At 44.8% G+C, this 12931-nt stretch overlaps 1 protein-coding gene across 1 annotated transcript in view; it reads right to left on the reverse strand.

The window, feature by feature from the left end:
- The window catches only part of LOC132394568 (flotillin-1-like), a 60629-nt gene that overhangs the window by 27381 nt on the left and 20317 nt on the right, over nt 1–12931 (reverse strand). Inside the window, exon 2 of the mRNA XM_059970866.1 lies at nt 6864–6932. Within this exon, the coding sequence (XP_059826849.1) occupies nt 6864–6909 (46 nt within the window). The 5' untranslated portion in view covers nt 6910–6932. The remainder of the gene's footprint in view (nt 1–6863; nt 6933–12931) is intronic.

Consider the following 12931-nt stretch of genomic DNA (forward strand, 5'->3'; position numbering starts at 1 on the left):
TGCATCCGTAATTTCCTGAGCCACCTCTTTTAGAACCCTCGGATGCAGACCATCTGGACCCGGGGATTTATTAGCCTTCAGTCCTACCAGTCTACTCATCACAGTTTCTTTCCTAATGTCAATCTGTTTCAATTCCTCTGATATCTTATGACCCTGGCCCATCCATACATCTGGGAGATTGCTTGTGTCCTCCCTGGTGAAGACAGATCTAAAGTACGCATTAAATTCTGTTGCCATTTCCCTGTTTCCCATAACAATTTCTCCCAATTCATTCTTCAAGGGGCCAACATTGTTCTTAACTATCTTCTTTCTCTTCACATATCTAAAAAAGCTTTTGCTATCCCCTTTTATATTCCTGGCTAGACTGAGCTCATACCTGATTTTTTTTCTCTCCGTATTGCTTTTTTAGTTAAGATCTGCTGCTCCTTAAAACTTTCCCAATCATCTGTATTCCCACTCATCTTAGCCCTGTCATACTTCTTTTTCTTTAATGCTATACAATCACTGACTTCCTTTGTCAACCACTGTGGCCCCATCCCCCTCTTTGAATCCTTCCTTCTCATTGGAATGAACTGCTTTTGCATCTTTTGTATTATGCCCAAGAATATCTGCCACTGCTGATCCACTGTCTTTCCTGCCAGGGCATCCGCCCATTTAATTTTGGCCAGCTCTTCCCTCATGGCTCTGTAGTCTCCTTTATTTAATTGCAACACTGACACCTCTGATCTGCCCTTATCCCTCTCAAATTGTAGATAAAAACTTATCATGTTATGATCACTACTTCCTAATGGCTCCTTTACTTCAAGATCACTTATCAATTCCTGTCCATTACACATCACCAAGTCCAAAATAGCCTCATTCCTGGTTGGCTCAAGCACAAGCTGTTCCAAAAATACATCCCTTAGACACTCCCATTATTTAGATAATGGAATTGATGGCTTTGTGACAAGGTTTGTGGATGATATGAAAATAGTTGGAGGGATGGGTAGTGCCGAGGAAGCAACACAATTGCAGCAGGACTTAGAGACAAATTGGACGAATGGGCAAAAAGTGGCAGATGGAATACAATGTTGGGAAATGTACAATAATGCATTTTGGTAAAAGGAACAATAGTGCAGTCTATTATGTAAATAGGGAGAAGGTTCAAACATCAGAGGTGCAGAGGGACTTAGGAGCCATCGTGCAAGACTCCCAGAAGGTTAATTTACAAGTTGAGTTGTGGTAAAGAAGGCAAATGCAATGTTCCCATTTATTTCAAGAGAAATAAATCATAAAAACAAGGAAATAATGCTGAGACTTTATAAGAAGCTAGTCAGGCTGAACTTGTAATATTGTCAAATTTTGGACCCCATATCTCAGAAAGGATGTATTGAGTCCAGAGGAGGTTCATGAAGATGGTTCATAACTGACGGAGTTAACATATGACGAGCGTTTGGTAGCTTTGGGCCTACACTCACTGGAATTTAGAAGAATACAGGGGGGAATCTCATTGAAACCTACCGAATATTGAAAGGACTAGATAGGGTGGATGTGGAGAGGATGTCTCCTATGTTTAGACTATCCAGAATTGAGGGACGACCTTTTAGAACAGAGTAAGGAGGAATTTTTTTTAAGCCAGAGAGCAGTGAATCGGTGGAATGCTCTGCCACAAACTGTGGTGGAGTTAAGTCCCTGGGTATACTGAAGGCAGAAACTGATTATTTACTGAACGGTCAGGGCATCAAAGGATATGGCGAGAAGACATGTGTATGGGGTTGAGTGGGATCCGGGATCAGCCATGATGGAATGGTGGAGCAGGCTCAATTCGCTGAATGGCCTAACTCTGCTCCTATGTCTTACGGTTTGTCTCCAACCTGCAGTTTCTACCCAAATGGTACTAACACGGTATAAATGGGTATTAACGTACTGCTGCATGACCTGCCCTGGGTCCACAACAGAGACTCAATGATAAGGATTAATTATGATCCCAGTAAGGTAAGGCAGTTCACCTTTTCACTGAATGCTACTAATGTACTGCTGAAAGTATCCTGACCAGTTGCATCACAATTCAATTGCGGAGGGTCATAAGACGCTGCAGAGAGTAGTAGAGACTGCTTAATATATCATGGGCTCTTTGCCCAAACCCCTCCCATCAGTGATAGTCTCTACAGAAAGAGATGCCTCAAGATGGCAGCATCTAACATCAAAGATCCCACCATCTGAGCCAAGCCATCATCTCACAGATACCACACCACCAGGTTCTAGAGTAGCTACTTCTCTTTAACTGGTTCTTTATCTAATCAGCACAACCCTAATCACTACCTCAGTACAGCAGCACTATGACCACTTTGCACTGAAACTGGCTTTTCTGGTTCTAATTGTTTTCTTGTAAAAAAAACTGCATACAATTCATGCTTAAATTTTTCCTGAGAATGATGCTTATTTGATCAAAGTTCAAAGTAAAGTTATTATCAAAGTCACCAGATCATTTTCTTGTGGGCATACACAATAAACATAAAATAGAATAATAACCATAATAGAACCAATGAAAGACTGCGCTAATCTAGGTGTTCAAACAGTGTGCAAAAGACCAAACAGTGCAAATACAAAAAGGAGGAAATAATAACATGAGAACATGAGATGAAGAGCTCTTGAAAGTGAGTTCATAGGTTGTGGGAACATTTCAATGATGCTGCTGTAAGTTTTTCAATGCACCTGTTCATACATATATATGTATATATGATGATAAACTTGACTTTGACTCTACACAAGGATTGCTGGATTGCTTATCCTGCCAGGGAACATGGGGAATTTTGCAAATATACTGCATTAACAAGCAGGTGTACAGGTATACCTAATAAAGTGGCCACTGGGTGTAATGCCGTGCTTGCCAACCACGCAAGCATCCCATGGGAGTTTAAAACAAAGGGATGACTCCGGTCAAGACGGCACCAAACTGCAATGCCCATTAATGTCATGGCTCAGACATAGTTTTATTTTAAGACACGCAGGGATCGTTTGGGAACAGAGCATGGGGTTACAAGTCAGGCACGTACTTAGGGACAGGGATGAGGGGGAGTTAGATGCCAGAGGCAGACAATGAAGTGTTGGGGCAGGAGGCATTGGTTGGAGTCCAGATCAGAGTGCTCTGCAGTTGAAGGCCAGGGACGGAAGTTGGTCAGAAAGTGTTGAGAATGAATACCAGCAATGCCTGTGATCAATGACTGATGTCTTCCGGGCCCTGAGGACGAGGGCAGGTGACTCATCAGGTCAGCAAGCCCTGCGGATGGAAAACTACATGAGTAGGGAGGTCAAAGCCCAGAAATCAAAATTCTGAGATAGGCTAGTCCTGGGTTGACACTTAAGGTCAGTGAAATCAGAAGGTTGAAGACTAGGGTTTGGGAAGTCCAGAGGTCGAGGCCTGAAGGTCAAAGCCCCTCGGTTGGTGTGTCTGGAGGTCAGAGGTCTACGAGACTGGGCCTGGAACTGGAGGTCGGGGGCCAGTGTCTACGAGTCTGAGAGTCTCGGACCACGGACTGGACATCAGAACCAAGAGTTGGCTTGTCCTGGGGATGGAGGCCTGTCTGTGAGAGTGAGTGGAAAGAGGTTTACTTTGCTGTTGTTGTATTGTTTCTCTTTTGTGTTGTGGGCATATTGTGTTAGTGCCAGAATGCACTGCAACACTTGTGGCCTGCCACCAGCACATACTCAGACTGCGCTGGCCGATAATGCAAATGACACATTTCCCTGTATGTTTTGATGTATATGTGATAAATAAATCTGAATCTGAGTACTTTACAGGGCACCCATGGGAACCAGAACGAGAATTAAGAAATCATTTCACTATCTGCACTAAGAGCCAAGGAGATTCAGCAGGCATGGAAGTAATGGGTAATGCTTGACGAGAATTAGAGCACGGAGAGGAGGGGAGAGTGGGCAGGAAACTTGGGTGCACAGAAGAACAATGCCACCACAATTCTGGTAGAAGAAAAGCAGGGCAGTTGCTCATGCAGTAATCTCTTCCCTTTCAATGATGTGCAGTGACTGCAGATCTGGAGCAACAAACAATCTGCTGGAGGAACTCGAGCAGCATCTAGAAGAGTTCCCACGAGTCACTTAATCAATTCATCATTTCTTATCAGAGTCACCTAACATACAGATACCCCTACACCTAGTGTCACTTTATGGACATAGTCAGTCTATGTAATTAAGTCGATCATATGTATAAATGGTCACATTCAAACAGTTACTTGTAGGTTATGTTTTATAGGATTGCTTTTAACTTTATATTTATTGTGCTTTATGCTTATTGTATTTTATTTTATGCTGCATCGGATGTGAGGTAACCATCATTTTGTTCTCCTTGACACTTATACTGAAGAATGACAATAAACATCTTGAACCTTGAACCTGCGTGGGGTGGGAATGGAATTGGTGGTGTATCAGGACGCAGCTTGTTTGTTGGTTGAAATGCAGGAGAGTCGTAACACAACTGAGTCTGCTATTAACTTTGGAGTGATTGGAGGAAATTATGGGGGGGATGTCAAAGGTAAGCTTTCACACAGAGAGTGGCGGGTGCGTGGAAAGCTCTGTCAGGAGTGGATGCATGGAGAACATTAAGAGATTCTTAAGTAGGCACATAGATGAAATAGAAATGGAGGGCTATATAGGAGGGAAGGGCTAGACTGATCTTGGAGTAGGTAAAAGATCAGCTCAACATTGTATGCCGAAAAGCTTGTACTGTGTTGTATGTCCTATGTAAGATATACATGAAATGATGGAGGAACTCAACAGGTCAGGCAGCATCTTTGGAGAGGAATAAACAGTCAATGTTTCAGGCTGACACCCTTCATCAGACCCAGTTCAGCTTGAAACATTGACTGGTCATTCATTTCCATGGATGCTACCTGACTTGCTGAGTTCCTCCACCATTTTGCATGTTATTCCATATTTCCAACATCTGCAAAATCGCCTGTGTATACGTCTGTGTGCCACGTTCCATTGTTTCTCAAACCTGCGATAATTTAAGGAACTTTCCTTTCATAAATCAATCAGAATGCCTGCTCCCTCAATCTGTCTGGTCTGCCTCTGCACCAGCTCCCTTAACAGGAATCCTGAAGGGTTCCAGTCCCACACCAGAGCCTTCAGCATAAACTCCACACAGAGCTCTGAGGAAGAGCTGCACTGTTACAGGCACTGCCCGGCTGTTCCCTCAAGGGGACGTAAACAATTTCATGGCACTATTTTTGCAGATGAGCAGGTGGTCAAGTGGTGCCTTGGTCAATATTGATCCATCATCAAATTCACTACAAGGTTCTCCTGCTCACATCTGACACTTTCTGTGGGACTTTACAATGACTACGTTTTAAAGATTTCTTCACCAGCTGGAAGGTGCTTCAGACTCTAAAATCCAGCGTTCACATTCCCCAGCTCTATCACTAGAGATTCCAAAATCTAATAAATTTCTACAAATGTACCATGGAGAGCATGCTGACTGGTTGTAGCTCCGCCAGGTATGGCAGATCCAATGCATGGGATTAGTAAAAGCTGCAGAGGGTTGTAACCTCAGCTAGCCCCATCATATGTACTAGCCTCCCACCACTGAGGATACCCTCAATATGTAATGCCTCAAGAAGGTAGCATTCATCACCATCTAGGGCATACACACTTTTCATTGCTACCATCTGGGAGGAGGTACAGGAGCCTGAAGGCACATACTTAATGTTTTAGGAACAGGTTTTACCCCTCCACCATCAGATTTCTGAATGATCCATGGAAACATCACTATCCTGCACTACTTAATCATATTTCTTATATTTATTATTGTAACTTAGTTTTTGTATGTGTTGCTGCTGTGAAGCAATAAATTCCAAGACACATATTAGTGATGAAAGACTCGATTCTGAACCAGGATAAGAGGCAGGGAGCAGACAGGGGATAAATAAAGAGAGCAAGTGTTTGTGAACACTGACTAGTGAGAGCTGTACTTGTCATAGAGTCATTCAGCATCGGAACAGCCTGCCTGATCCATCTAAGCCCTATTTGTCCTCATTTGGTCCATATCCCTCTAAACCTTTCCTATCCATGCACCTGTCCAAGTGCCTTTAAAATACGGTTATTGTACCTGTCTCAACCACTTCCTCTGACATCTCATTCTACATAGTGGCTATTCTCTGGGTAAAAGACTTGCCCTAGAGGCTCTTATTACATCTTCCCACTCTCACCTTAAGCCTATGCCCTCTAGTTCTTGAGTCCCCAACCCTGAGACATTGCAGTCATTCACCATAACTATGCCCATTATGATTTTATATGCTTCTATAAGATCAACCCTCATTATTCATTTATACGATCAACCGCTCTGATCTGGTTGGCCTCAAGGCCCTCATTGAGGAAAAAAGCACTGCAGTTAGTGACTCTAGCCAGACTGACTGTTCCAAATGTCCCTATCCTCACCAACACCCATTTTCCCTTCTCCTGCCTCTGATGCAAGGACTTAAACAAAACTTTTCTATTGTTTCAGCCGATGAAGAAAATCCCAGGCTGCTCAAACTTGCTTCATTACATTAATGAGTCCAGGCAACACCTTTTCTGCATTTTCTCCAGTGTAATGGCATCTTTCTTGGGCACAAATAGACTAGCTGGGCACAAATAGACTAGCAACACACACAAAATGCTGGAAGAACTCAGTAGGCCAGGCAGCATCTATGGAAAAAAGTAGAGCTGATGTTTCAGGCCGAGCCCTTTCCGGTCCTGTTGCTTGGATTTACAGCACCTGCAGATTTTCTGTTGTTTGTGATTTGACAAATAGACTATGCTCATTTGTGATGCCCTATATGTTCAAACAGTTCAAGCAAATACAGGGAAAAGAAGTAAAAATATCATACCTGAGACCACCATGGCCTCGTTGGGACCACATGTATGGAATGACATGGCAAACTGTCAGGGAAGAAATCCTGAAGAAAAAGAGGAAACACACAAGTTAGAGCTACAGTTGAATAACAACAACCTACATTTATATAGCACCACCCGTGCTGCAAAATGTCCCATGGCACTTTAACAGGAACATCTTAAAATTACAGTATAGTCACAGCAAGACAGGAAAAAAACAGCATTGCAGAGGAAGTTTATCAGAAGCGTCTGAGAGAGCTATAGGGTATTGGTGGCAGGGGAATGCAAATGCAATCTGTTAAGCTCTCTACAGCTGAGGGTACAGCTTGCAATGGTGCAGCAATGGAATATGGGAATGTGCTAGAGGCCACAATGAGAGAAGCACAGCTAATGAAAAGCAGTAAACAGAGACAAGAAGAAAGAAATATCATGAAAGGATCTGAAAACAAGAATAATTTCATATTAATAATAAGAGAGATTTTGCAGATGCTTGCTGGAAATCCAGAGTAACACACATAGATTGCTCGAATTGCTAGAATGCTGGAGCAATTCAGCAGGTCAGGCAGCTTCTAAGCAGAGTTGACATTTTAGGTGGAGACCCTTCACCAGGGCTGGAAAGGAAGGGGGTTGTTGTGGGGGTGGGGGGTGAGGGAAGGGAAGCTAGCAGGTCACAGATGAGACCAGCTAAGGAGAAAGATGGGTGGGTGGAAGAAGAGGGTTGAAGTAAGAAGCTGGGAGGTGACAGGCAGGAAAGGCAATGAGCTGAAGAAGAAGGAATCTGCTAGGACAGGCCAGTGGACCATTAAAGAAAGGGAAGGAAAAGAAGCATCAGGGGAGGTAAGGAGAAGATAAGGGGTAGAGAGAAGGCAGAATGGGGAATGGAGAAAGATGTATTCAATTATTTAGAGAAACTACACAGCAACAAGCCCTTTAGGCCCAACGAGCACATGCCACCCTATTTACCCACATAACCAAATAACTTGCTAACCTATATGCCTTTGGAATGTAGGAGAAAATTACAGCAGCCGGAGAAAATCCGTGGTGTCACAGGGAGAAAGTACAATCTCCTTACAGTCAAAGGTGGAAATTGAACCTGGATAGCTCGAGCTGTACAGTGTTAGATGTTCCACTTCTGATGAAACAGAACCTCAGAAGTTCTACCTTTGCAAAGGAGGGTATGTTGAGTGGAATAGTGAGTAGGTTCACGGCACAAGTAAGCTCAGAGGGAACAGACAGAAACTGAAGGGTAACTTCACTCACCCCAACACTGAACTGATTCCACAACCTATAAATTTGCTTTCAACGACTCTACAACTCACATTATTTATTACTTATTTATCTATTATCATTTTGTGTTTCATTTGTACAACTTGATGCCTTGCATATTAGTTGTTTGTCCATCATTGCTTGTGTGTAGTTCCTCATTGATTCGATTCTGTTTCTTTGTATTTACTGTGAATGCCCACAAGAAAACGTATCTCAGAGTAGTATTCTGTGACTTTGATAAATTCTCTTTGGACTTTGGGCTGAAGGGTAGGAGGGGATTAGTGTGATGTGACATTGAGGAAAGCCCACTCTCTTCCTGAGGAACAGGCACCACCTCTGGCCACAGCCAAGGTGGGGAGGACCCCAGCCAGGGTAAACCCATGCAAAGCTGGAAGACCGGACCACATACCTGAGCAGGTGCTGAGGGACAGTGTGGCCCAGCTAACAGGTCATAATGGACATCTTTAATATCTCTCTGAAACAGTCCACTGTCCCTGCAGGCACCATTATTCGGTGCCAAAGAGACAAATGATAACTGGCCCAAAATGATTACCGGCCCAGTGACACTGACTTCAACAATCATGAAATCCTTTGAGTGGCTGGTAACAGATCACATAAAACAATGAGGTGGCACATAGAGAGGAGGTAGAGAGGTTTATCAAATGGTGCGAGAATAACAACCTGAGTCTCAACGCGGACATGACAAAAGAGATGACTGCGGACTTCAGGAAGACACAGGTAGACCCCTCTCTATTGTACATCAATGACTGCCGAGGAGAGAGTGAGGAACATAAAGCTCTGTGGTATACACATACGGATGATCTAACCTGGACCAACACCTCCTCACTAATCAAGAAGGCCCAGGAGCATCTACATTTTCTGAGGAGACTGAGGCATGCAAGGCTTCCTGCCCCCATTCTAAGAACATCCTGCAGGAGAACCATTGAGTGTCAAGTCTGGCTGCATCATTGTGTGGTATGGAAGCAACAAGCGATCAGACTGCAAAACCCTACAGAGGACAGTAAAAACTGCCAAGAGTTTCCCTCTCCTCTATGTATGACATATACCAGCAGTGTTGAAGATGAAGGACCCAAAGCATTGCTGAGGATCCCTACCACCCACCCTACAATCTCTGGCCCATGACCATCAGTAACGAAGTACAGAAGCATCAGGACTAGGACTACCAGACTGGGTAACAGCTTCTTCCCTCAGGCTGTAAGACTACTGAATACCCTGCCATCACTGAGATCTCATCACTAGGACAGCGAGCTGTTTACTGTGCGGTTTACCAGTGCTGTGCTTTACTGCATACATTTGAAATATATTTTATTAACTTATTTATAGTATATTTTGTTTTATGCTGTGCATGACATATGTTGTGTGGATGGATCGTACAATGGGCAAGAAGGGAGACAGGAAAGGATGGAGGGTCTCACCCAAATGGTATTAGAATCGGAGAAGGAGAAATCATTGAACTCTTAGAGTCAGAGAGAGATACACTGGGAAAGAGGCCCTTCAGCCCACCAAGTCTGTACCAAACACTAGCTACCCAGTTCAAACTGATTCCTGCTCTATCCAATTTGATTTTCCCTAAATTCCCATCAATTCCACCACCCCCACCCCATATTCTACCACTCGCCACCATGCTGGGGGCTACTGACAGAAGCCCATTAACCTGCCAACCTATACTTCTTTGGAAGGTGGTTGGAAAATCCAAATGTTCACAGGGAAAGGATGCAGACTCCTCTCCTCTGGTGTGGGCAGTAGAGGTCAGAATTGGACCTAGATCGCTGGAGCTATGAGGGGGCAGCTCTACTAGACACAGTTAATGGCAGAAACCAGGGAGATGATACAGTCTATGTCACCATTCGATAAGAACAGATTGGATTTCTGACTTGCCTCTGCTATATGCCACTTAGAAACCCTTACTTCACAAAAATCCAATTTAAAAATTGACCACTTTAATCACATCACAATACAACTCAATCAGAGAAACAAGGAACTGAATCTAGGACTGGCGCCAGTTCTGCTTCACAGCAGCACTTAATTCCTGCAGCACTGTACGCCTGCTAGTCAGTACTGTAGGTCCTAATTAAAGGTAACTGGGCTTTCAGGGGTGGGGCAAAAGTTGCTCCATAAGCCTGCATGGGCTTGAAAGGCCAATTGGCCTCATGCTGTGATCCTACCCACCCAGTGTTGCCTCCACCAGCCAGCGAAAGCTGTTTGACAGCAATCTTAAATTGCCCTTTCCCTTTCCCTCGTTCCTTTGAGAAATAAGAGTGGTGTTTAACACTGTTCCCGTGGAGCTGTTGGTCTGTGGCCGTCAATCCAGGCTCTCTGTTTACTTGCCCTTCCACCAAATCCACCCCCTGCAGCCCGAGTGTAATTTTCCCATACTATCTATCGTTAACTAGAAAAACTCACCACCCTCAGTAAGAAACTGTCTTCTCATCTTAGTCCTCAACAGACTTATTCCAAGACTGTGATTCCTACCTCTGGATTTCTTCAACAGTGAAACACCCTCCCTGCATCTATGTTTCAATAAGATCTTCTCTTATTCCACTAAACAGAGAGTACAAACCTAGTCCATTCAACTTCCCCTCATGTAGCACACCCGCCACATAGGAGTCAGACTGAAGAATTTGGACTGCACTCTCTGTTGACAAGTGCAAGGAAACTAAATCTGTACCAGACACACCAGGTATTGTCCCCATATAATTGCAGTAAGATTTTTTTGTTATAAAACAAATCATTATGTATCTCTTACCATCCTAGATGCTTGCTGCACATTTCTGCATGGTAACGCTGTGGTTAGCACACTATTCAGCGTACCAGCTGTAAGGCTGAGGTTCAATTCTCACTGCTGTCTGTCCATGACTACATGGTTTCCTCTGAGTCTAGTGCTTTCCTACCACATTCCAAAGACAAACGGTTAGGGTTAATAACACGGTGCCGGAAGCATTGCGACACCTGGGGCTGCCCCCAGCGCAAGTCCGATGCCAGCAATGCCTTTCACAGTACATTCCTATGTACATGTGACAAATAAAATTAATTTTAATCTTTCTTGTTAGTATTCAGTGACCGTGTCCAAAGTCACTAAGGAGCTGTGTGGTGCCCACTGAGAGAGAACAGTGGAAATGCTCCAGGTTCTATAAATGGGTCTTTAAACCGGCCTATTGTTTGTGCATTCACCTTAAACTCCATTGAGGCACCTCTCTCTCAGTGTTGCAAGATCCACACACATCCCCTGGTCCCCAAGGGAGGGACAGTGGAGCCTGCATAGTATTCGATGTTTCTGGAAAGGGGAAGAAAGCACTGAATCTCTGAAATGTCAACATCCCAGCCACCTTTGAAAAGTAAATTTTAAAGGGAAGAACGGGAGGAAGAGAGAATTGAGACTTTAGCTATCAGTTACATCCCTGAAGTCCACACCAATGATTTGCTGATAATTTTACATGTCTATGCCCTGGGGTAAGATTTTAATTACAACATAAATCCAACCTTCACTTCCCGCCAGCCCCTCTCCACACACACTCCCCAAGGCACTCCTATCTGCATCCTCCCTCCCCGCCCTCTTACACCCTCTCTTCCTTAATACTTTTTTGTACATCCTAGCAATCTCCTTCCTCTCTACTCTCCCTCCCTGTCCCCCTTCTCTCTATCCCCTTCCCTGCACCCTCCCTCCCCTTCCCCCACTCTGCCTCACTGTCCCTCACCTCTTACACCCCACTTCCCTGTCCCCCCTCCTTTCTCCAACCTCCTGCCATGTTTCACTTATCCTACATCCTCCCGCCCCGACCAGCTCCTCCTTACACCTTCTGCCCACTGCCCTCCTCCCTGCAACCTCTCTCCCTGCACCCTTCCTCCCCATCCCCCTCATCCCAAATACTCCGTCCTGGTCCCCCTCCTCCCCTGCCTTCCCTCCCCGTCCCACTCCTCACTGCACCCTCACACGTTCCATTCCTGCCTGCACCCTCACCTACCCCCCTCCTCTCTGCACCCTCCCTCCTCGCTCCACTCATCCCTCCCTGTCCATCCTCCCTATTCCCCCTCCCTGCACCCTCCCTCGCCATTGTGCACCTCCAATCTGTGCCCTCTCTCCCGATGCCCCACTTGCCTACGTCCTACCTCTTTTCGTGCCCTATTTGCACTCTCCCCTCTCTCCATCGTGTCCCTCTTCCCTCCACCCTCTCTTCCCTTGCCCGTCCTATCTGTGCCCTCTCTCCACCTGCTGCTCCTGTTTGGGGATGCACCCTCTGACCCTGTATACCTTCTTTGTACCTTTTATCCCCACTCCCCTCCTCTTCGTGCCCATATCCACATAATCGGCAAGTTTTTAGATGCAGCTTTTAATTATCCAATCATCACAACCTTGGCTTTGCTCCCCTTTCCCAGCCAGCATACCTTTGTCGCATCACTTAGCTCGAGTTCCCCTTGGTGTCTTGGGTTTTTAAGGGGTTCCCAGAAATTGAATAACAAAATTACAACGTTTATCAAGCAATACAAACAGGTAATACCCGTTTTAAAACTGCTCATGTGAAGCTCCTGATTAAATAGATTTTTGCTTAAAATTGTGTCCTTGATGAACCCCATACCCAAAGCTGCCCGCCTAGGGTAGGACTCTGAAGGAACATCCTGCAAATGGGATGCCAATCACAAAGCCAATCACAGACACACTTTGGTCAGATCAAACCATGCTAGCTCTCTAATCTAATGAGATATGTCCATAAGGCAATGCTGCTGACTGGCAACTTCCAGAGCACCACACACAAAATGCTGGAGGAACTCAGCAGGTCAG

This window comes from Hypanus sabinus, chromosome 5 (genome assembly GCF_030144855.1).
Source record: "Hypanus sabinus isolate sHypSab1 chromosome 5, sHypSab1.hap1, whole genome shotgun sequence".
Taxonomy (NCBI): Eukaryota; Metazoa; Chordata; class Chondrichthyes; order Myliobatiformes; family Dasyatidae; genus Hypanus; species Hypanus sabinus.